The 22,171-nt window shown below is 49.7% G+C and overlaps 2 protein-coding genes across 7 annotated transcripts in view; one reads left to right on the forward strand and one right to left on the reverse strand.

Annotated features, from left to right (window-relative positions):
- Window positions 1-5,738, reverse strand: part of CNNM4 (cyclin and CBS domain divalent metal cation transport mediator 4) — a 36,525-nt gene extending 30,787 nt beyond the window's left edge. For all 3 annotated transcript variants that reach the window (XM_045771571.2, XM_045771570.2, XM_045771572.2), the window contains exon 1: window positions 4,293-5,738. In XM_045771571.2, the coding sequence (XP_045627527.1) occupies window positions 4,293-5,694 (1,402 nt within the window). In that variant the 5' untranslated portion in view covers window positions 5,695-5,738. The remainder of the gene's footprint in view (window positions 1-4,292) is intronic.
- Window positions 5,739-9,832: 4,094 nt separating this feature from the next.
- The window catches only part of LMAN2L (lectin, mannose binding 2 like), a 39,628-nt gene continuing 27,289 nt past the window's right edge, over window positions 9,833-22,171 (forward strand). For 3 of the 4 annotated variants that reach the window (XR_006775220.2, XM_045771605.2, XM_045771606.2), the window contains exon 1: window positions 21,663-21,871. Coding sequence is in view for 2 of the 4 variants with exons in the window: in XM_045771605.2 (XP_045627561.1) it covers window positions 21,685-21,871 (187 nt within the window). In the remaining 2 variants the exon portion in view is untranslated. Of the gene's footprint in view, window positions 9,940-21,662; window positions 21,872-22,171 lie in introns of those variants that run through there. The other variant, XM_087863345.1, reaches the window with a different exon arrangement.

The following is a 22,171-nucleotide window of genomic DNA, read 5'->3' on the forward strand; positions in this document are numbered from 1 at the left end:
CAAATGGAGGGAAATAAGATACTGAAAGTGTGTCAGATGGTAGGAACCAAACGTGAAGGCAAAAATTATGCACTGTTTTTTCTTGACTTGATAAAGTTGTTTCAGGAAGAAAAAAGTACGTGGGAGAAGTGTGATATGTGTTGCACAGATGGAAATATGGGAGGAGTTTTCAGTGAAAATATTGCTAGCCTTTTCCCCTTCAAAATAAAAACACACTAACTTTCTATGAGGCCAGTAATAGGTCCAAAGTCACCTCATGGGTCGGAGACCAAGCTGGGTGGAGTTTAAACCCAAGTCTTTACAGGGGGCTAGCCGGTTATAAAGGAGGTGGGGAAAGATAAGACGACCACAGATGAGCTCAGTGACTGGGAGGAGCAGGAATGCCACAGGCCGAGGGACAGCGGGAAGCTGGAAGGTGGGCTTCATTGTGGGGCTGGGTCTTCTGACTTCTACTTGGGAGAGTTTATTCATTACTCTGCCTCCAGAGTCTGGGAGGGCATCTTTGGTAAAAGAAAAATGCAACTGGGCCAGGAGTAGCCCAGGGAGCCTTTGTTCTAAGACCCTGAGCTACAGACGAGGCCGGCCACAACGCCCAGTGGCGCAAACAGTTCTAGGCAAGGTGTAAGTCGAAGAACCAAGGTCAAAGGGCATGAGCTTCTCCGTGGCCTTACAGCTCTAGCCAACCAGATGGTCTAACTCCTGAGGTCTTGTGATGCCTAGCTCCGTGTCTTGCACAGAGAGTATGAGGTTCAATAAATACCCAGTGATAAATGCCTTGAGCTGGGAGGCAAAGCAGCTGGGACACTGTAACCCCTGCCTTAGTCTCCAAGGGAAGCTCAGCCCATGCCTGCAGGACGCCCGGAGCCCGTCGCCAAGTGTGTGTAGAAGCATCTTCATGACTCACACTAATGAGTGAAGAAGCTATGTATACGCCTGACGGTCAAAACCCGCTTATTCACAGAAACTGAGGCAAAGGGAAACCATGTATCACACTCAAGACCCCAAACTCTGCTTCTCAGTCCCTGAACCATTAATATACACGTCATCGTAGGAGCCCGCCCTGTCTTCCTCGGTGCAACTAGAAATACCAAGTCCCCTGGATATCAGCTCCTCGAAATTCTAACAGTATGGAATGGGGATAATTCTGTCCCAAATCTAACAGATCATTCGTTGTGACCTTTTATTATGATCTTATCTTCCTATGTGCCAAGAACTATTCTAGGGGCTAGGGATACGCCAGTGAACAATACAAAGAGCTCTGCTCTTTGGAACTTAATATTCTAATAGGAAGAGACAGACAATGAACAGCATAGTAAATGTGTAAATTATGGAGTTGTCAGAAAGTGATTTGTGCTATGAGAAAAAGAAAAATTAGCACAGGGTAGAGGAGATCAGGAAGGTCACGGAGGATGGGAAGTTATGGTTTTAAATAGGGCAACGGGAAGGGCTCACTGAGAAGGTGAAGCTGAAGCAGACACGAGGGAGGGGAGGGAGTGAGGCCTACAACATCTGGGGAAAAACATTCCGGCCTGAAGGAACAGCCAGGGCAAAGGCCCTCAGGTGGGAGTGTCCTGGTGTGTTCAAGGAACAGCAAGGAGGCCGGCAGGGCTTGCCAGTCATTCATTAGTTGCTCATTCATTCATTCATTCATTCATTTAACAAACATTTAGTAAAGACCCATCTCTTTGCCAGGCACTAAGTGGTGGAAAACACTGATAAGGTCTGGTCCCTACCACGAGGAGCTCACAATGCTGAGGAGCAAGGAGGAGATAAAATGACCTTAAAAGAGGATTACACCCCGAGCAGAAAGACTCTGGCAGAGGTCAGGGCCCTTACCGAACTTGGAGAGTCCACGAAAGCATAGGAAGGACTCTGGGGAGATGCTCGGCTACGCCGGCAGGCCCCCAGCTCGTTTTGATGCTGCTGACAATGTAGCCATGCTAACCCTGCTCACTTGCTTTTCTTAGCTACAAAAGGAGCCTTCCAAACACCAGATTTGTAAAGAGAAGCTTTTAAGATGAAGACGTAAAGTGTTTGCCATGTCCAAGAGGGCCTCACACTAAAAAGGTAAATGCCAGATGAAAAGATCTGGGAGAGGCCATACTGCGGGCAGCCCAGGGTGGCCATGAGCTAGGATGGAACCACAAAACGCCAGGGTGTATCCATGAGGGGTGGCCATCATATCACACTCACATCTCCATGGCTTCATGCTGCACTGGGTAGACTGTGCCTGTGTTTCCATGGAATTAGCACCACCCCCTCCAGGGCTAGGGCTAGGGCTCCAGCTCAGACCACCAGCCTCTGTTAAGGAGACTCCAGTGAACTAAAATGTGCATCTGGAGAATTCCACTCAGAGTGCTCTGGCCTGAAAGATGCTAGCTCTGTTCTCCCAGCTTCCTGAAGCGGTACTTCTTTTTATCAGATAAGTGCAAAGACGGCCCTGCCAAAACCCAGGAAGCTCCCACCTGACAAGAGCTCAGCCCTCCCAATCAGGGGCTGGGAAGCCTGGCCAAGCCAATCCATACCGGTTGGCTCCAGATCCAAGCTGAACGATGCAAACGTGCTTGTTGGGTGTGTCACCAGCAACAGTCCCAAAGACCATAGAGGTGGTGAGCAGGAAGCCGCCCTGGTGAGTCCTAACCAGGTTCCTGACCAAGCAACATGGGAGAAGTCCTCAGGGCCAAGAGGCTGCAGGGTGGGGGTGGGGCATAGATCCTCACTGCTCTGCTCCAGGATGGGCTACCTGGGAGAAACAGGTTCCTGGGCCCGCCATCTGCAGAGCTCCCCTAGCACGGTGCCATCACCACCAGATGTCCATGTCCCTTCAGTCTCTGCAATGAGGCCACCTTACCAGGCTGTCTCGCACTTGGACTTTGTTACTCAAGTCCTTCTCAGTGCTGATGGTGAGATTCACTCTGTCTGCCCCTCTGAAAAAGGGAGGAAGGATAGCAGTAACCCACTCAGGCCCTGATCAGAGCAAATCTGGCAAGGCCTGCTCCTACCTATCCCACCCCATCCCCACTGACCCATCCAGTTCCTGGCTCTCCCCTCCTCTCGTGAAATAATCGACTGACAAGCATCTGAAGCTTGCTCCCCTCTGGAGTGCAGAAGTCGCTCCCAGCCCTGGGCTGGCAGGCTGCCTTAAAGCCAGCAGGAGCTCTACCTATGGGGAAGGGAAGCAAAGTCCTGGATTTAAGATGTGCTCCCTCCCCTCCCCCATTCCTTTATAAAGAGCTTCCCTTTCTGCCTCCTCACTCCCTTTGGCCTAGGAGGGTTTTACTCCATAATTGGCTTGTTTACTGCCACTGAGGACTTCTGAGTGGCAGAGGTGGGAGGAAAGTTTTGCTGGAAGTAAGGAAAGGGGTGTGTGCCCTGAGCTTTGAGGCTGATGAGTAAAACCTCCAAGTGCCTCTCTAACTACCTGAGAACTGGCCAAGAACCCATGTGAGAAAAAAAACACAAGGCACTGTGAGGCCAGCTAAAGATTTCCAGCAGACCACAGGAGGGAAGCTTATGTTTGGCGCCTGGGAAAAGTCAGAACAATAACCAAAACTTGATCTGCTAGCTTCTGCTAAATCGGCGAAAGCATTACTTGGCACTGCTCTGAGTGGGGAGCCAACCAGAGACCTCCCAATTCAGCTTCTGTGGGTTAGGAACTCCAGAAACATCATTCTTGTTCAAAAACTTCCGACAGCTCCAAGCTCCAGGCAAAAGCACCACCCTGACTTCAGGCGCTTCCCAAGGCCCCAGATGACTCAGCCTCTCCCCACTGACCACCAAGCAGCAGAGCTCAAACCCAGCTCAACAGGACCACCTGCTGGGCCACAAGCACAGCCTCTGCTTCCCCACTCAGGTGCCAGGTCTCCCCACATCTTCAGGCTCTCCTTCAATGCTCCCTCCCTCTAGTGAAGGTTTTCCCAGGTCCCCGGCCCCTTCTCCACCTCACCCCAGTCAGATGCGGGGCCCCACACTCTTATCTCCATGGCCTCTTTTAAGGCACGGGCCTTACTCTGTCCTGCTTCAGGAGCTCCCTGAGGCCTTGCTCTATCCCTCCAAGGGCACAAGCGTGTCTCGGCTCCGATTCACCTGAAGCACAAAGCCCAGTACCCGGCAGATGGCACATGCTTGCGAACTGTTCCTGCTGCCCCAAATACCACTCACCTCAGAGGCACAGGAAGTGATGGGCAAAGAGACAGTCACACCGAAACGCTAAGACCAGGCAACACAAAACAGGCAAGCGAACGAGAGGCATCACAAAGCCGGCTAACAGGGAGAGCTCCATCAGGCCTTACCCTTCTTGAACTCCTCCAGCATGGCATCCAACTTGGTGTCATGGAAGACGAAATGCACTGGGTGGTTATAGAAGCGGGTGATGGTCTTGAGGGGGGTGCAGTCATCAGGGTCCACGAAGGCCAAGTCTTTGACATAGAGAATATCTACAATATTGGACTGCTCGTCTTCAAACACGGGGATGCGGGTATAGCCGCTCTCCATGATCTCCGACATGGTATTGAAGTCCAGGATGGCATCGCTGCGGATCATGAAGCAGTCCTGGAGCTGGGTCATGATATCCTCCACAGTTTTGGTCCGTAGCTCCAGGGCACCCTGGATCATATTTAGCTCCTCTTTCACCAGGTCGTTATAGGGCTCCGTTACCTTCAACATCTCCATCAGCTTCTCCCGGTTGTAAACGGTGCGAATCTCCTGGCCCAAAACAAAATCCAGGAGCTTGCTGATGGGGAAACTGAGGGGGAAGGTGAGTAGCATAAAGAATTTGGTGAGAATGATGGTGTTGGCACCCACAGCCAGGCCGTGTCGGGAGCACAGGGCCTGAGGTACGATCTCCCCAAAGATGACAATGCCAATGGTGGAGGAGGCCACCGCCATGAGCCCAGACCCAATGAGGTTGTCTAGAAGGATGGTGAGGGAGGTGTTGACCAGCACGTTTCCCAAAAGCAGCGAGCAGAGTAAGTAGTTGCCCTTGCGCCGGATGGGCTCGATCTTACGGGCATAGCGCCTCTCCTTCTGGGTGCCACAGTTCTGCACGATGCGCAGCTCCATGGGGTCCAGGGCCATAAGCCCCAGGTTGAGGCCAGAAAATATGCCCGACAGCACCAGCAGCACCATAATGAGGAGGATGTGCAGCCAGAGGGGTAGGAACCTCCCAGCCTCCTCCACCATGAAGAGCAGCGAGTCCTTATCGGTCCACCTCTGCCAGGGCCCGTCCACCCCGGCCCGGGTGCACAATGCATACAGCTTCATGTTCTCGCTCCTCCGGAGGAACTTCGTGAGCACCACCAGCATCCCGGACGTGTTCCCGCGGCTCAGGTTGACCAGCTGCTGGACGACGAGGTCCTTGGTGAGCTCGGGACAGTTGGTGGAGTTGTGGATGGCCTCGGAGTTGTCCACCTCGGTGAAGGAGATCAGGTTGCTGGAGATGGAGCCCAGCCTCTGGCCGTACAGCCTCAGGTTCACCGTGCTGCCCTCGGACACGAAGATGATGCCATCCGGGTTCATCCCACACGATTTGTTGCAGCTCGCCAGCCTCATGCCCAGGATGGCGCCCCGCTGGGGGTCGCCCTGGCCCCGGGCCCCCCGCGCCCACATCAGCACCAGCAGCAGCAGCGCCGCCAGGAGGAGGCGCCCTCGGGCCGGCCCGCCGCCCGGGCGCCCGCCCCCGCCCACCGGCGCCATGTTGCTCCGGCTCGGCCGCCGCCGCTCCCCGCGCCCCGCCGCGCGGCCCCGCTCCCGCCGCCGCTCCTGCCGCTTCGCCGCCGCCGAGCCAACTGCCCGGGCCGCCGGCCTGACGTCAGGTCAGCGCCCCGCCCGCCCCGCCCCGCCGACCCACGCCCCTCATTTGCATGGGAGACCCCGCCTCCGGGCGCGCGGCTCCAGTGCCCGCCCTTAAGGGGGTCCCGAGCTTAAGGTGGAGCGGCGCCTGAGCGCGGGAGCCGCGGGCGGACGCTCGCCCCGCCCTGCTCCGCGCACGCCCTTTCCCGCAGGCCTTTCCGCCCTCTGGGCGTCGGTACGGCCCGCTCTCCTCCGCCGGGCCTGCACGCCTGGCCTCGCCGGTCGTCCGCTGCAGTCTAGCCGGGCGTCGCGTGCCGGGCTCCTTCTCCAGAGGACTGTTGCCTGGGGCAGGGTGGCCCTTCTCCGCTGGAACCTCGGCAGCAGCACCGCGTTGTGCTGGGGCGGGAAAAATGCTTCCCTCTCCCCCATATAAAAAGAGAAAGGGGAACCTGAGGGCTGAGGCCTGACGGAGGCCTTCAGGTCCACCGGCATTACAGACTGACCCTTGGAGACTTTTCTGGCCCGGGAGTTTTGCTGATCTTGTCCCAAGGCCAGAACTAGGTTCCCCCGGGCCTAGCCCCCAGGCCGAGACCCTTTGGCCACCGGCTGCCTGGTTGGAGGAGAATCTGGGGAGCTAAGGATATAGAATGTACTCGCAGACAGAAGTATCAGGGTCTTGCCTAGGCTTTTCTCCTGTCATTTCCATTTAGGACACAAATACTGAGCACCTACTATGTGCCGGGCGGACACTTGTTCCAGGCTCTGACAATACAGCAGTGAATAAGCCAGAGTCCCTGCCCGCTTTTTACAGTCTAGACCAGAAAACAGACCGTAAACAAGTAAATGCATGGGTAATATTGATTGAATCCTTCCAACAACCCTAAGAGGTAGTGTTATTTGTCCATATAACGGATGAAGAAATTGAAGGTAGGCACAAATTGGGGTCCCTCCACACTGCAATTTTAAGAAGAGGCTTGTGTGACTGGTAAGGCACACCGGAGCGTCTTTCAGCTATAAAATGGGGTTAAGGATGATAATAGGGCACCACCTCACCAAGCTTATGGGAACAACTGGCCTAGGCATTGAACAGGACGGAACAACTCTGAATGTTCTATGTAGCTGATGTTGTTGTTGCCTGCCCTACCAGACCAAACCCCTAACCCCAAATTGTGGTGACTGGCCCGCTGGGGCAGAGGCATGTGAAAATGAGCTGAGAGGTGTGGCGCCAGGCCTGGCCCTGAAATGACTGCTTCCTGAAGGGCCCTACCTTGGTGTCAGTTGGCAGCTATGAAGTGAGCACCAAGCAGTCAGGAGGTGTGGGGAAGACCGCAGCCGCCTGCCCTTTCAGGGGGGAAGAGACAGACAGACAAACGTCCTTACAATAATTGCAGAGGTGCACTGAGAGGAGAATCAGGTACCAGGCTGACCACTGGGTCTCAGAACAAGTTTGTTTGCCAGCCATGGAGACACAGAATCCATTTTACTCTCTCCCTGTACAAACACTTGTGTTTTATTTTTATCGTGGTATACTGTTTGCCAATAAAAGCAACAATCAATACCAGCCAGAAAGAGCTAAGCAGAGAGGAACAATCACTTACAGTGTTAGGGAGGAGATGTGGTAGTCCAGAGGCCCGATTTAGCTCAGCACTCCCAGCAGGGAGTTCTGCATACTAGGCCAGACCCAAGCCGTCCCTTGCAGGTATGTGCCTCACTTCCTATTCCACAGTGAGTATCTAGCCGGCCAGTTTGGTGAGGAACGGGAGCCTCGGGATGGGCACTGGCCAAGACAACAGCAGAAAGCAGAACCTCTGACTGGCTGCTCCCTCCCATCTCCACCGACCAGGAGGAGGCCGCCTGCATCACCTCAGAACAAGCCGAGCTCTCAGGCTTCTGCCCACCCCACCTCATCTCTTCCCAGCCAGCCTTAAGACTAATGCCCTCCCCCATGGTACTTAGAGACTTTACCACTCTATTATCGACCAGTCGGCTATTTTTATTTTGCTCTTTTCAAACAGTCTGTGCTCAGAAGCTCTCTCCTATGCACTGAGTCCAATGACAGAAGCCAACAAAGGGAAGGAAAAAATAAGCTTTTGAGAAACTTGGGTAAAAGTAGGAGGAATAGTGAGGGTCCGGTAGGAAGAATTAGTCTCTGCTAATTTAGTTCATTTAATTCCGCTCATCCACCATTGCATGCATATCCATCCTTAGCTGAATAGAACAGATTCAGCAGGGGCCCCTGGGTGTCTCAGTCAGTTAACCTTCTGCCTTGGGCTCAGGTCATAATCCCAGTGTCCTGGGATAGAGCCCTGCTATGGCTCCCTGCTATGGTCTGCGTCTCCCTTTCCCTCTGCCCGCTGCTCCCCCAGCTTGTGCGCTCTCTCTCTCAAATAAATAAATTAATTAAATCTTTTTAAAAAAACAAAAAACAAAAACCACAGATTCAACGAATGCCCACACAGAGCCTTCAATCCAGCAGAGGAGACAAGAATCTCTCCACCAAAGTTAAAAGCTCTGTAACTTGGAAAATGTCTGAGGAGGTACCCGAGGTCCAGACTGGCGTCCAGGTTCATTCCCTGCCGGGCTTCTATCCCTGATGAGGGCATTTAACCTTTCTCATCTGCAGAGTTGAAAGACCTTTCCTACCGAGTGGTGGGGACAATATAGAGATGGAGGTCTATGTGTGTGAAGAGTCAGGAAGCCTGGACAAATGTGTGCCTTCCATGGACCAGGCTGAGAGAACTGTCGAAAGTGATGTGCAAACGAGAAGTCTGTCTCCTTTGGGGGTCAGACCTGTTTCTCTGCCCCAGGGTGGAAGCCCTTACTCACCTGAGCTGTCTCCATTCACAAGTAAGGAGTCAGGTGGAAGCCATTCTCCAATGGGTCTGACACCTGACTCCCGAGCAGCTCAAAGCACTCCATTCATGACTTTTGGACCCCACAGTTTCTTTCTGGGCTCTATGGCAGCATGTCCACACACACACACACACACACCCCAGGGTTGAGCCTACTCCTTTCCGGTTCTGTGCAGGCAGAGAGCCTTCGGTCTATCGTCCCTTCTTTTGTACCTGGCATGGTGCTGAGGCTGAGGATCCAATGGTGAACAAGGTCCTGAATAGTAACCTGGGATCCCCAGCACCACTCCCCACAGGCTGCGATCCTCCCAGGCTGCTTTCTTAGTCCTCTTCAACCTCTGGGTGTCCAAGATGGGGGGCTGCTGCCAGAGAAGCTGCCCGTCTGCTGGTGGAGCTCAGAGCCTGTGGCCGTCATGACCCCACAAGTCTCTCGGATGATGCCCAGGTCCTGGGCTTCAAGGGCCTGGTGGGGAGCAATGCAGTGCCTGTTCCCCAGCTATCTGTAAGTCTGCAATAACCCTGAGCATTTGCGGGTTCTATCTGTGCTGTTACATTGTCTCGGGAGAGAAGGGGCAGTCATTCCTCCACAGAGGCACAGCCCAAGCATGGGGTTAGCTGAGATGGTACCTTGGCTCAAATCCCAACTCAGGTCATCCCAACAAGTGGGGGCATGAGGACCTTGTGTCATTTTCTACCTGAGAGAGACACTTGATTAAGCCCGAGGAGGGGATGAAAGAAAGCATCAGATGAGGGGATCCAGGCCCATAAAAGGATGTGCCCGGCGCAGGAAGTGGAATGCCAGGGCAGCAAAGGGGAGGAAGCATTTGTCTTAACCCGGTAGGCTTCCAGGCTCTGTGGCCAGAGGACAAATTGTTCTCCTTTGGGACAGGACTACAGGAGGCAGGATGCCCCGCCTGGGGGTTCAGGCACAGCTCAGGAGGCACACTGTGGGGCTAGCTTGGCCAGGGATCGCCTGTGTGACCTGGGACTCTGGGACATTCTGGAGTGCCGAATGAGCTGATGCCTGGCCCATGGCGAGAGCTCAATAAACATGATCGGTAACCATGATGGTGATGGACATAACAGGGCTGGGAGTTCTAGAGGACACTCAGATTTCTTTAGTTCCACTGTGTCTCCATCCAACACCAGTCACTGTCTTCTTGTTCTTTCCCTTCTCTTTCCTGCAGAGAGAGAAATCCGTAGAGGATGGTGGGGAAGAAGGGACTAAACAAGACCACATCCTGGACCCCTTGGTCCAGGGAAGAAAGGAGGCTGGGGCGCAGGTCGAACCACGAAGGTAAGGCAGGGTTGTCACAGTGTATACGGGCTCAGGGACTCAGGTACCAAAGCTGGCAAGTTGGAGAGAGGGAAGCCTATCACTCAAATCTAAGAGACTTGATGACCCACAAGGCAAGGGCTGCTGGGAAGCCCCCGCTTGCAGCAGGGACCCTGTGAGGAGTGCCAGGCCTCGCAGGGTCTGGGGGAGGCCGAGTGGGCCCAAGACTCTGCCTGCTCGCCTTTCTGCTTCCCTCCTCCTCTCGTGCACTGGAGCTCCCCTCCTCCCCCGCCTTTGGCCACCGTCCCCCTTTCCCAGGACCGGCTACCCCAGCAAGCTTTTCCTTCTGCCTCCCAAAACACAAAGATCCTTTTTTATGTAAGAGATTAACTGTTAATCGCTGAAAAAAAATAAGGAAGAACAAGATAACAGACTCTGAGTATTTACAAAAGCTTAAGAACAAAGTTCTTGGAGTCATTGTCCCTCTGTTTCTGACCCCTCTTCTTAGTTGCCAAATGGAAACAGGCTGTAGCAGAAATGCCCTGGGCTCTGTCCTTTACCAGCTGGTGAACTGGGGCAAAGTGCTTGACCTCGTAGGGTCTTGATTTCTCCACGTTTAGAATGAGGATCAAGAGATACTTGTGTCGTACTAAAAGGACTAAACGGGCCCAAGTTTGGTAGCGCTGTTGCTAAATGTGTTTCTTTTCCTTCCCTCAGGCTAGGACTTTCACGTTGCATTTCATTGATTTATTCGTTCCTGTATCTTTATCTTTTTACCTGGCTTTTAAAATTGCCAAAACGATACATGTTCATTGCAACAAATTCAAAGTATAGAATAGAAAACACAAGGTCCCCCTCCTCCCTTATGCCCCTGCCCAGGGACTGTTTTTCTGTAATCTGTCACCCTCTGACTCTTCATTTTCTCCTTGTCTCTACTCTGCACTGGAGGCCATTTCCCACTGGGTTGAGAGTCCCTCAAGGACAAAAACTGTGTCATCGTCATCTGTATCCGGCATGCTTGGCATTCCATATGCATTTGTGGAATGAACTGGATTTCCCTTAAAAAGGGGGTAGGAATAATACTGTTGGGGGCCAGGAATGGGAAGAGGAGGAAGCTTTTAGCCAGTGGCTTTATATATAAAATTGCAACCGAGACTATCTCATGAAACTACATCTACCCCTTAATATAATTTCCGCTCTAGCCTATGTCTTAAAAAAAAAAGTCTGCTTTTCACCCAACTCAATCAATTTCTTGACTGATCTTCAATTTGAAAAATACTCTCGTGCATTGTTCATGGGCATGCACTGGAATTCTCCTTGGAGGAACCTTAGGAGGGCTGGTGGGAGTTAGAATGTTCTCTGTGTAAATGACACCCACGCCCATAGAGCCTGGCACAATCCACATGAGGCAATAAATCTCCCCAGGCAGATCAGTGAGGCAAGTTCCCCATGACTGAATCTTATTGTCTCCCAGCCCTACCCAGAAAGGGAGACAGCCTTTGAGATTTTCATTCCCGAGCGTCCAGATTTCTGCAGCTTTGTCCAAAACGATTGCCGAGGCACCAAATAACCTGTAGAGCCTTTAGCAACTGGCTCATCCTACTGGGCCTTGGGGCCTTTATCTCCAGCATGAGGGGATTAAGTTCTATCCTCATTTAAATTCTCTGATGTGTTCATTTCCTAGGCAACCAAGAGAGGAAGGGAAAGGTGAAATCAACAAGATAGTTGTAGTGGGCATCTGTTGCTCTGAGCTGTCCAGCTCCCTGTCCCCTTCTTCAGGGAACAGTCTCCTCCCTATTCTCTGGGCACCGGTCCCACCTCCATTCCCATGGGTTCTAGTGGAGACGGACAACCGACCAGGCCTGGACAAAAGTACCTCAGGCCATAACAATTGAGCGGGGGTGGACAGGACACCAAGAAGGGCCAATCAGGAGTCTGATGTGGGCTTTTATATGGAGAGAGGGCCCCTAACTGGAGATCACAGAGGCCTCAAGCTGTCTGCCGCCATGTCTCCTCTCCCTGTTGCCTGCAGTCTTTCTTGACTTCAGCATAGCCCTGTGAGAGGGAGTACCACTATTCTTCTTCACAGATCAGAAAAGAGAGATTTGGAAGCTTAAGAAAGCTGTTCAGGGGGCGCCTGGGTGGCACAGCGGTTAAGCGTCTGCCTTCGGCTCAGGGCGTGATCCCGGCGTTCTGGGATCGAGCCCCACATCAGGCTCCTCCGCTGGAAGCCTGCTTCTTCCTCTCCCACTCCCCCTGCTTGTGTTCCCTCTCTCGCTGGCTGTCTCTATCTCTGTTGAATAAATAAATAAAATCTTAAAAAAAAAAAAAAAGAAAGCTGTTCAGGATCACACAAAAATGGATTTCAGTACTGTTCAAACCTGTCTTGACTCCAAACCTTCTTACCCCATGCCTTGTGCTGCCCCTCTAAAGGGCTCCAGTTAGAGAAACAGAATTGTAATCGATCGATTGAGGAATCTCCACTCAGTGGAGCCTTAATATGACCATCTTGTAACCAATTTCTATCAAATTTCCCTTTTCCCTTCCTTCTTGAGATCCTAGATAGATCCCACAGCTTTAGTGTGACTTTTAGTATTAGAAGTCTGCTCAGGTCCGTTAGGAACTCCTGTCTCATTTCTGGTTCACATCACTTACACCCCCTTCCTCTCATCCAGGCTTGGGATCCAGTTTCTGCTCTGGGGACTTGGAGGGGGGAGGGGCCTTGGTCAGCCTTCAATCCTCCAATCACTGCAGCCGGTTTCAGGGTGGGGAGGTGCTTGTGTGTGTGTGTGTGTGTGTGTGTGTGTGTGGTGTCCAGCGAAGAGGGGGGATAGTTCCCTCTTCCTTTTCAGGGTCAAACTTCTCTAGTATTGGGTCCTGAGAGGGCAAGAGGGGAAGAAGGGTAATTTGTCTTTACTTAATCTCCCATAGTTTGAACCCCCCTCTTTGTGTTTTTTGTCACTTGATGAGTGTGGTTTGTGTCCAGTTATTGCTTTCTGGTAGTAGGAAGTTCAGCTCAGCCCTTGTTGGGATGCCTTGCCTCCACCTTCTTGCTGTTGGGGTACACTCTGCCTGTCAGGCAGCCCCTTCTGGAAGAGTCCTCCCAATGGTTGCAGTGTAGACTGCGCAAGGCAGAGCAGGAAGTCTAGTGCCTGCGCAGAGGTCTGATGGTGGAATAAGATGCCAGTCTCTCTTCTTTCGGGACCCTCCAATTTTTCTTTTTCTTTTTCTTTTTTTTTTAAAGATTTTATTTTATTTATTTGACAGAGAGAGAGACAGCCAGCGAGGGAGGGAACACAAGCAGGGGGAGTGGGAGAGGAAGAAGCAGGCTCCCAGCGGAGGAGCCTGATGTGGGGCTCGATCCCAGAACGCCGGGATCACGCCCTGAGCCGAAGGCAGATGCTTAACCGCTTAACCGCTGTGCCACCCAGGCGCCCCCGGACCCTCCAATTTTTCTTGCAGCACCTCCTTCGCTTGACTTTGAGAGGTATGTTAGTTACTTATTGCTGCATTACAAATTACCCCTAGAACATAGTGGCTTAAAATAATAAGCCTTTATTATGTCATAGTTTTTGTGGGTCAGGAATTAGGAAGCAGTTTAGCTGGGTGGTTCTGGCTCAGAGCTTCTTACAAACAGAAGTCAAAATGTTGGCTGGAGCTGAAGTCATCCGAAGGCTTGGTTGGGGCTGGAAGATCCACTTCCAGGCTCCCTCATGTGGATATTTGCAGAAGGACTGAGTTCTTTGTCCCATGGACCTTTCGCAGGGCTACTTACAACATGGTAGCTTGCTTGGCCTGTAATAATATCCAAGATGGAAACCACAATGTCTTTTATGACCTAGCCTTAGAGACGATATACCACCACGTCTTCCATATTCTATTGGTAATATGGACCAAAATTGATACACTGTGGGAGGGGACTATCCAAGAGCAGGTGATAGGGGTCAGTGGGAGCCATTTGGAGTCTGGCTCTCACAGTAGATAAGGGTAAATCCTCTCTACTGAATGCTAATCAGTTGATAAACTTCCTCCAACCCCGACCCCCAACTGCTTTTCTTAAATATTGGGAATTTGGTCTTACTGGGATGGTGGTTGTTGTCAGAGGGCCTGTTCTCTGCTTAGATGTCCTATAAACGCATAAACCTAGCATCACGAAAATTAAAATATTGATCTTTGCTTCAGAACATAAATCTCCCGCAATTTCACTTATATCAGGATATGGCAACTCCATCTTTCCAGTTGCTGTGGCCAGAAAATCTTGGAATCGTCCTTTATTCCTTTGTTTCTCTTCTATCTCTCTCAGATCCATCAGCAAATCCTGCTGACTTGAAAGTACACGTAAATTCCAGCAGCCTCTCCCCCCATCTACTGCCACCACCCAGGCCCCAGGCACCTTCCTTTCTCACTTAGATTACCAATATACTTGGTCTCCTTGCTTCTACCCTTTCCTCCCTACAGTTTTTTCTCAAGCCAGCAGCAGAGTGGTCCTTTAAAAACATAAATTAGATTATAAACCTCCTCTGATCAAAACCTTCCAGAGACTCCCAGTTTCTTTTAAAGGAACACCCAAGGTTGTGACATTCACCCACAAACTGGAGTTTTGTCTTAATCCGCTTATGGAGAGCCAGAAAATTCTTATTGGGGAAGTGATGGGATAGAAACTAAAAATTGGGAAAGTTAATGGTTGGCAGGGTGCTGGCTGAATGGTGGGTGACAGTCCAGCCAAGAAGTTGCCATTATAATCTAGATATGAAGTGATAAGTAACATTTTTTTTAAAAAGCTCCCATTTATTGAGTGCTTTGTGCTAGACACTGTGCTTTCCATTTCTTTCCTCATTTAAATATTTATAGCAATTATTTGAGGTAGATGTTACATCAGTCTCCTTTTACGGATGGAAACCTGGGTCCCAAAGAGGTTAAATAACTTGCCCAAGGTCATACGAGATCAACGAGGTCAACAGAGCCAAGAATTGAAACCCAAACCTGTCTAGCTCCAGTGCAATCCAAGCTGTCATTTTCTTTTTTTTTTTTTAATTTTCAAAGCTCTTTTTTTTTTTTTTAAGATTTTATTTATTTATTCGACAGAGATAGAGACAGCCAGCGAGAGAGGGAACACAAGCAGGGGGAGTGGGAGAGGAAGAAGCAGGCTCATAGCAGAGGAGCCTGATGTGGGGCTCGATCCCAGAACGCCGGGATCACGCCCTGAGCCGAAGGCAGACGCTCAACCGCTGTGCCACCCAGGCGCCCCCCAAGCTGTCATTTTCATTGAAAAATGTAGAAGCCAAGGAATACCATAAAAGTGGTCATCACTTTTTAGAATATAGACATCTTCATGACAAAACAGCCATGGATGAGTCTAGTTGTTTATTTTTTTTATTTCTTATTTTTTTAAGGATTTTATTTAGAGCAGGAGGAGCAGGAGAGGGAGAAGCAGGCTCCCTGCCAAGCAGGGAGCCCGATGCGGGACTCATCCCAGGACCCTGGGGTCATCACCTGAGTCCAAGGCAGACGCTTAACCGACTGAGCTGTGGGGGGCTCAGGGCTCCTCTGTCTGTTCATCTTCCATAGGCAGGAGGTGAACGAGGAATGTTACACCCACAAGACTTTTTTTTTTTTTAAGTTGTTTGACCTTCGAAATTAGGGCTTATCCTATTTCCAATTATAAACCCAAGTGACAGGATTTGCACATTCTACACTTTCACTCTATACCCCAGGTCCCTGAGCAATATTCTCAAATCAGTCAGTGGTTTCAATTCCATTTATAAACCAGCGTCCAACACATGTACTTTCTCCTGAAGGGACCAAATCCACTTTCCTAGAACACACTTCAGAAGACAAGAAGACAAGCCGTAACAAAGCTTTACGAACAGTAGTAATTTGGGTACTTACAGCGCTCTTGGGTCTACCAGGAGCCTACGCATCCTTTACACATTCTTTTGTTTAATGCTGTCAACAATTCAGTGTGGTAGGTTTCAACACCCAATTTACAGATGGAGAATTTGAGGCTCAGAGAGACTGTGTAATTTGCCCCAGGTCATACGGTAGAGGTGGCTCTCAGAAGGGCAGATGTTTTCATTCCCACTCCACATGCCAGAATGCTCCTCCCTCCTTCCCACCTTCATCCTGCAATTCTTAGGGAATCTTCTGTCCCAACTTCCCTGTGACAAGCAGGCATCTGGAAGCCTCGAGGCAGCCTCTAATTCATTTGCCCTTTCATAGAGGCACCACAGATCTGAGAGCTGGTCCTCACAGCATTGATTTTTATCAATTCACTGATGGGTAAACATATTGGGAAGCAAGTCCCACAGTAATGAGGTGATAAAGCCAAATACTAATTTCTTAATTAACATACAAATATGCTCATACTAGCAATATGATATTATACTAATACTAATTTCTCAATACACTGAGAAATTAAATATTAATATACTGAGAAATTCTAAGAGAGCTAGAATGTTAAGTGGGAAGTCGTTATGAATATGTCAGGAGAGTAGACTTGATTTGAATAACCAACACAGGATACTTAGAAATACTGTCTCCCTGGACAGAATTGATACACTTGGATGCATTTTCTTTTTCTTTCTTTCTTATTTTTTTAAACATTTTATTTATTTATTTGAGAGAGAGAGAGAGCATGAGCTGGGGGGGGTGGAGGGGCAGAGAGAGAGAGGGAGAAGCAGACTCCCCACTGAGCAGGGAGCCCCAGATGGGAGTTGATCCAAGGACCCTGAAATCATGTCCCGAGCAGAAGGCAGACGCTTAACCGACTGAGCCACCCAGGCGCCCCCACCCGGATGTATTTTCATCCGCTGACTGTTCTTGTTCTGGATTGCGGACTCCTCTCTTCTTCGTTATGACATTATATTGGATGGGTCACAATGAACTTTACAGATTACAGTTAATTACAGTTTTCGTTCCCTGGAGGAAATTTAGAAAACACCACAAATGCATACCCAGCACATTTCGTAATCATCTCCAAGGGAGATTTTTAAAAGTTTTTTTTTATTATGGCAACTCTCAAACACATAAACCTAGAGGGAATCCCCATCTCCCCATAACCCAGCTTCAACATTTATCAAGATCTTGCTGCTTTTTTTTTTCATTTATCCTACTCTCTCCCTAACACACACACAATTTTCCTCCATAGTATTTTTTTCTTTCTTTCTTTCTTTCTTTCTTTCTTTCTTTCTTTCTTTCTTTCTTTTCTTTCTTTCTTTCTTTCTTTCTTTCTTTCTTTCTTTCTTTCTTTCTTTCTTTCTTTCTTTCTTTCTTTCTTTCTTTTTACGATTTTATTTATTTATTCGACAGAGATAGAGACAGCCAGCGAGAGAGGGAACACAAGCAGGGGGAGTGGGAGAGGAAGAAGCAGGCTCACAGCGGAAGAGCCTGATGTGGGGCTCGATCCCATAACGCCAGGATCACGCCCTGAGCCGAAGGCAGGCGTTTAACCGCTGTGACACCCAGGCGCCCCTCTTTTTTTTTTTTTAAGTCATCTCTAAGCCCAACATGGGGCTCATACTCACAACACAGAAGTCAAGAGTCACAGGCTCTCCTGGCTGAGCCAGCCAGGCACCCCTCCTCCAGAGTATTTTAAAACAAATCTCAAAATCTTACCTCTATGTTCAGGTGCTATACCCTGTTTGAAATGGAGTCTATGAACTGAGTACAGATGTCCTGATATGAAGGTGCGGTAATGCCTGCCTTGCCCACCACACCAGGTCATTGTGAGGTCAAAACCAGATACTGGATGTGAAAGCATTGTGGTTCTGGGAGTTGGTTGCATATCACATTCTCTGGGGAGAGATTTTCAAAACCAAATCCCTGGGACCTAGCCGAGACTTATGAATCAGGTGTTTGGGAGCAGGACCCAGGCATCTGTATGCCCAAAGCACTCCAGACTATTCAACTGTGACTTGTTGGGAGGCCAGAATTTGTAAGTTGCCACTGGAAAGTAGTTGGTTAGTTAGTGTTAGAGCTCCTGTCCCCTTCTGTGCTCTAGGGTCTGCTTGGAGGTGCAGGGGGATCAAGGGTGAGGAGTGTGTTGAGGGGGAATGGGGCAGGGGCTGAGGTGGGGCCGGGTTAGCCTCCACTCTAGGGCTGATGATGGACCTAATCCCAAATCCTAACCCAGACCTCTGAGGAGGGAAAATGGTTTACCTGGCTTTGGGAGGGCTGATGTTAGGCCCTGCTTTGGATCCTAAGTTTGGGGTGAGGGTGGATTTAAATGGAATGGCAAGGTTTAGAAGTGAAGGGCAGGAGGAAAAGAAAGGATGGGGCCAAGAGGCTGCCTTGGAGCCTCTGGCATGGGGTGGGGGTAGGGGCATCAGGCTTCAAGGTGCTCCTAAGTGACGGTAAGTTTGGCTTTGAAGACAAGAAACTAGAGGAATCATCTAGAACTGCTGGAATGCACAACTCACATTGTCTACGGATGCTCCCACCCGTGCGGGTGTATAGCCCTAGATCATGGGAGATGATTCTCTGGAGAAAAAGAGAATATCAAGCAGCTGAAAGATGGTGGGTCAAGACCTGACCCAACTATCAGAAGGTGCTTCTATGTGCATGTAGGGTGGCATGGGAGGAGGACATAGCTCCTTTTTCTCTTTCCCTGCACACCCTCAAGACTGTAACAGTGTTGAACTTTTTATGAACCCTGTACTTCTGGAAAGCAGCTATAGTCAAGAAATCCCCTCACTATTTTGTGTCCCCTCTCACCCCGTTTTGAGTTCTGAGAGATGGCTAACTTCAAAGGACTATCCTGCTCTAGAATATTCTGAGATAAAACCCACTTTTGCCCTTCCTCAGTGATTCAGATAAAACCATCTCCATCCTTTTTCATGATGACTCCCTTGTTTACCTGCCTATATGTAACATCAGGCCCCCTTCCTTTTCTTCTTCTTCTTTTTTTTTAAGACTTTATTATTATTATTATTATTATTTTTTTTTTTTTTTGAGAGACAGAGCATGAGGGATGGAGGGGCAGAGGGAGAGGGAGAAGCAGGGAGACCTACGCACAGCTTGATTCCAGGACCCTGAGATCATGACCTGAGCTGAAGGCAGATGCTTAACCGACGGAGCCACCCAGGCGCCCCCCTCCACTTTCTTCTCTTTGATATGTTCCTCACTAATGAGCATTCTCCCTATTGCAACAATCTGAACAAAATCATCTGATTTACTGTCCTGCGTATTTTGTCTGTCACGCTCTCCTTTATTCCCCTCTCCTTTATCACAGTGAACTTTACAATGAGGTATGCTGAGATACGCTATCCAAAATCCAGTTGATGGGTCACACAGCAACGTGAATGTATTTAATGCCTCTGGACTATATACTTAAAAATGGTTAAAATGGTAAATTTGACTTTATGTATATTTACAATAAAAAAATTCCAGCTGACAGAGAAATATAATGGAAATAATTTTATTCAGAAACAAATGGAACTCCTACTATGTGCTGGGTGGCGGGTTAGGGAATGGGGAAGTGGGTGAGGCCTGGGATAGGAAATGAGTAAGACCTGCTTCCTGTGGCCAGGAGCTTCCAGCCTTGCCAGGGAGACAAACACATAATCTGTTAATTGAGCTACAGAATTCAGGGTGACACACATTGTAATAGACATGTGTACAGCCTGATTCGAGTCAGGTTGAAGGGCTTTGACTGCTACACTAAGGTGTTTGGATTTTATCCTATGGTAATTGGGATCCACAACTGGTTTTAAAGCTAGGGTATGATGTGAATAGATTCATTGCAATTTCCTATGTTGTATTACCAAACATCTACTTCGTATGGAGTGTGTAAATTGATCAGTGGTTGTGACAGTTGATTTATTGATTTTTAAATTTTTTTTTTAGATTTTATTTTTAAGTAATCTCTACATCCAATGTAGGGGCTTGAACTCACAACCTTGAGATCAAGAGTCACATGCTTCCCTGACTGAGCCAACCAGGTGCCCGGATGGTTGTGTCCGTTTTCATTTTATTTTATTTTTATTGATTGATGGATTGACTGATTGATTTTAAAGATTTTATTTATTTACTTGAGAGAGAGAGAGCAAGTGAGAGAGAGCACAAGCAGGTTGGGGGGGGGGGAGAAGCAGACTCCTCGCTGAGCAGGGAGCCCAATGGGGCTCAATCCCAGGACTGCAGGACCATGACCGGAGCCCAAGGCAGACACTCAACCGACTGAGCCACCCAGGTGCCTCGACAGTTTTCATTTTAAGATGTTGACCACTCATAAAACAGGCTTACATTCATGTTTCTCTTATTAAATATATTTATGTTCAGGAAAGAGAGAATTAATGTTGGTTAAGTCAGTGGGAAGACAGACACAGACCTGGCAAGTGCTCTGTAAGAATGTGCTTGGGCAACACTGAGAGCTCAGAGTGGGGCAACTGCCACTGCCTGAGGAGGTCAGGGAAGGCCCCCAGGAGGAAGTGGGCTGGGGAAAAGGAGAGGGGAAGAGGGAAAGCTGGAGCACATAGATGAAGAAAGGAAGCTGTGGGCAATAAAGCCAGAGAAGGGCCAGGGCCAGGTGACAGAGGGCTTTGGGTGCCAAGTTGAGGGGCTTAAATCTCTTCCTCACAGGTGATGCAACCACAAAGGGCTCAGTTAATAATAATAATGATGATGATATAGTGCTTACTACGTGCCAGCCACTATTTAAGAGCTTTACCAGTATCAACTCATTTACCCCTGACATTCAGGAAATGGCACGGTTAGATGGTTTAGATCACCTGGGTGGCCGCGTGGATCACGGTGATCAGAGTAACCGGTGGGACACATAGGTTTGGGGGTTTGGGAGAAGGACAAAGCAAGGGATGGAAAGGATGGGATTTTTTGAGAGATGATTAGGAATAAAATCATCAGGACTTGATTATTTATTGATTGGGTGATGGAACTGGTGAGGAAAAGGTGGGAAGATGGGATGACTCTCACTCTTTTGGTTTCACACTCTTTTGTGTGGATTTCTGTGGCACCCAGGGCAAGGATTGATAACCCTGTTCCATTTCTTAGAAGACTCACTGCCATCCTTCAACACTTCCTACTTCTTTGTGGGTTATTTATAAATGAGTTGTTTAGTTTCCAAATATTTGGGTATTTCTCAGAAATCTTTCGGTTGTCAATTTCTAGTGTAATTCCGTCATGATAGGAGAACATCCTTCGTGTGCTTTCATTCCCTTTAAATTTGTGGAGGTGGTTTTTTTTACTTGTCTTGCCCAGGCTATCTTGGTAAATGTTTCTTTTACATTTGAAGAGAACGTGTCTTCTGCTATTGTTGTGTGGAGTTTCTATAAATTCATCAGGTCAAGTTCCTCGTTCTGTTCAAGTCTTTTAGAAATTTGGTAATTTTCCTGAAAATTGTCCTGCTACAGTAATTGTGCGATTGTCTATTTCTCCGTTCAGTTCTACATCCGATGGATAGCCCTGCACAGGGTATGTAATGGCAGAGAGGATAAAACGTTTGCGTGAAACTCGGAGAAACATTTTATCTCTTTACATTTACTCCAGAACGCAGAGACAAAACGGGAATCACTACGTCTCCCAGCAGGCCTAGTGGAGCGCAGGACAAATGCAAATAAGAGAGGCCAGGCATTAGGCAACGCCCCTTTCCTGGGTTGGCAAGGCAACTGATACCCAAGCCAGCCAATCCGTGAGCTGCTCACCTGCGGGGGCGGGGGCTCGAGGAGAGCCAATGGGACCCGGGGCAGATGGTTCTCTGGGCTAATGGCTTGGGATACTGGGCGGGCTTTTAATGAAGGGACGGCTGTGGGAAAGATGGCGGCGACTCTGGGACCCTCTGGGTGGTGGCAGCGGTGGCGGCGGCGTTTGTCGGCTCGGAATGGGTCCAGGATGTTGCTCCTTCTTCTTTTGTTGGGGTCTGGGCAGGGGCCACGGCAAGTCGGGGCGGGTCAAACGTTCGAGTACTTGAAACGGGAGCACTCGCTGTCGAAGCCCTACCAGGGTGAGGCGCCCGGGGCGAGGTGGTCGTGCACGGGGAGGGTTTCGGGACCTGAGCTCAGTGGTAGAGACCGGGGTGGCGAAAGTCTTCGTGGCCCTAAAGAAACTGCGGGCGGTGGGTGGGGGCCCATGGGGACTCTCGCCGCGTTTGGGAGCCACGGGTCCAAAGGGCAGCAGTCAGGTGTCCCCGCCCCCCGTTTTGGAAGTTTCCAGCAGGTCCAACACGGGCTCGGGCTCGGATGCCACTGGCGCTAGGCCTGGACAAAGGGGGGATCGGAGTTGGACAGGAGGAATGTGGGAAGGG

The sequence above is a fragment of the Ursus americanus genome, chromosome 7 (assembly GCF_024610735.1).
Source record: "Ursus americanus isolate L20-20 chromosome 7, mUrsAme1.1.p, whole genome shotgun sequence".
Lineage (NCBI taxonomy): Eukaryota > Metazoa > Chordata > Mammalia > Carnivora > Ursidae > Ursus > Ursus americanus.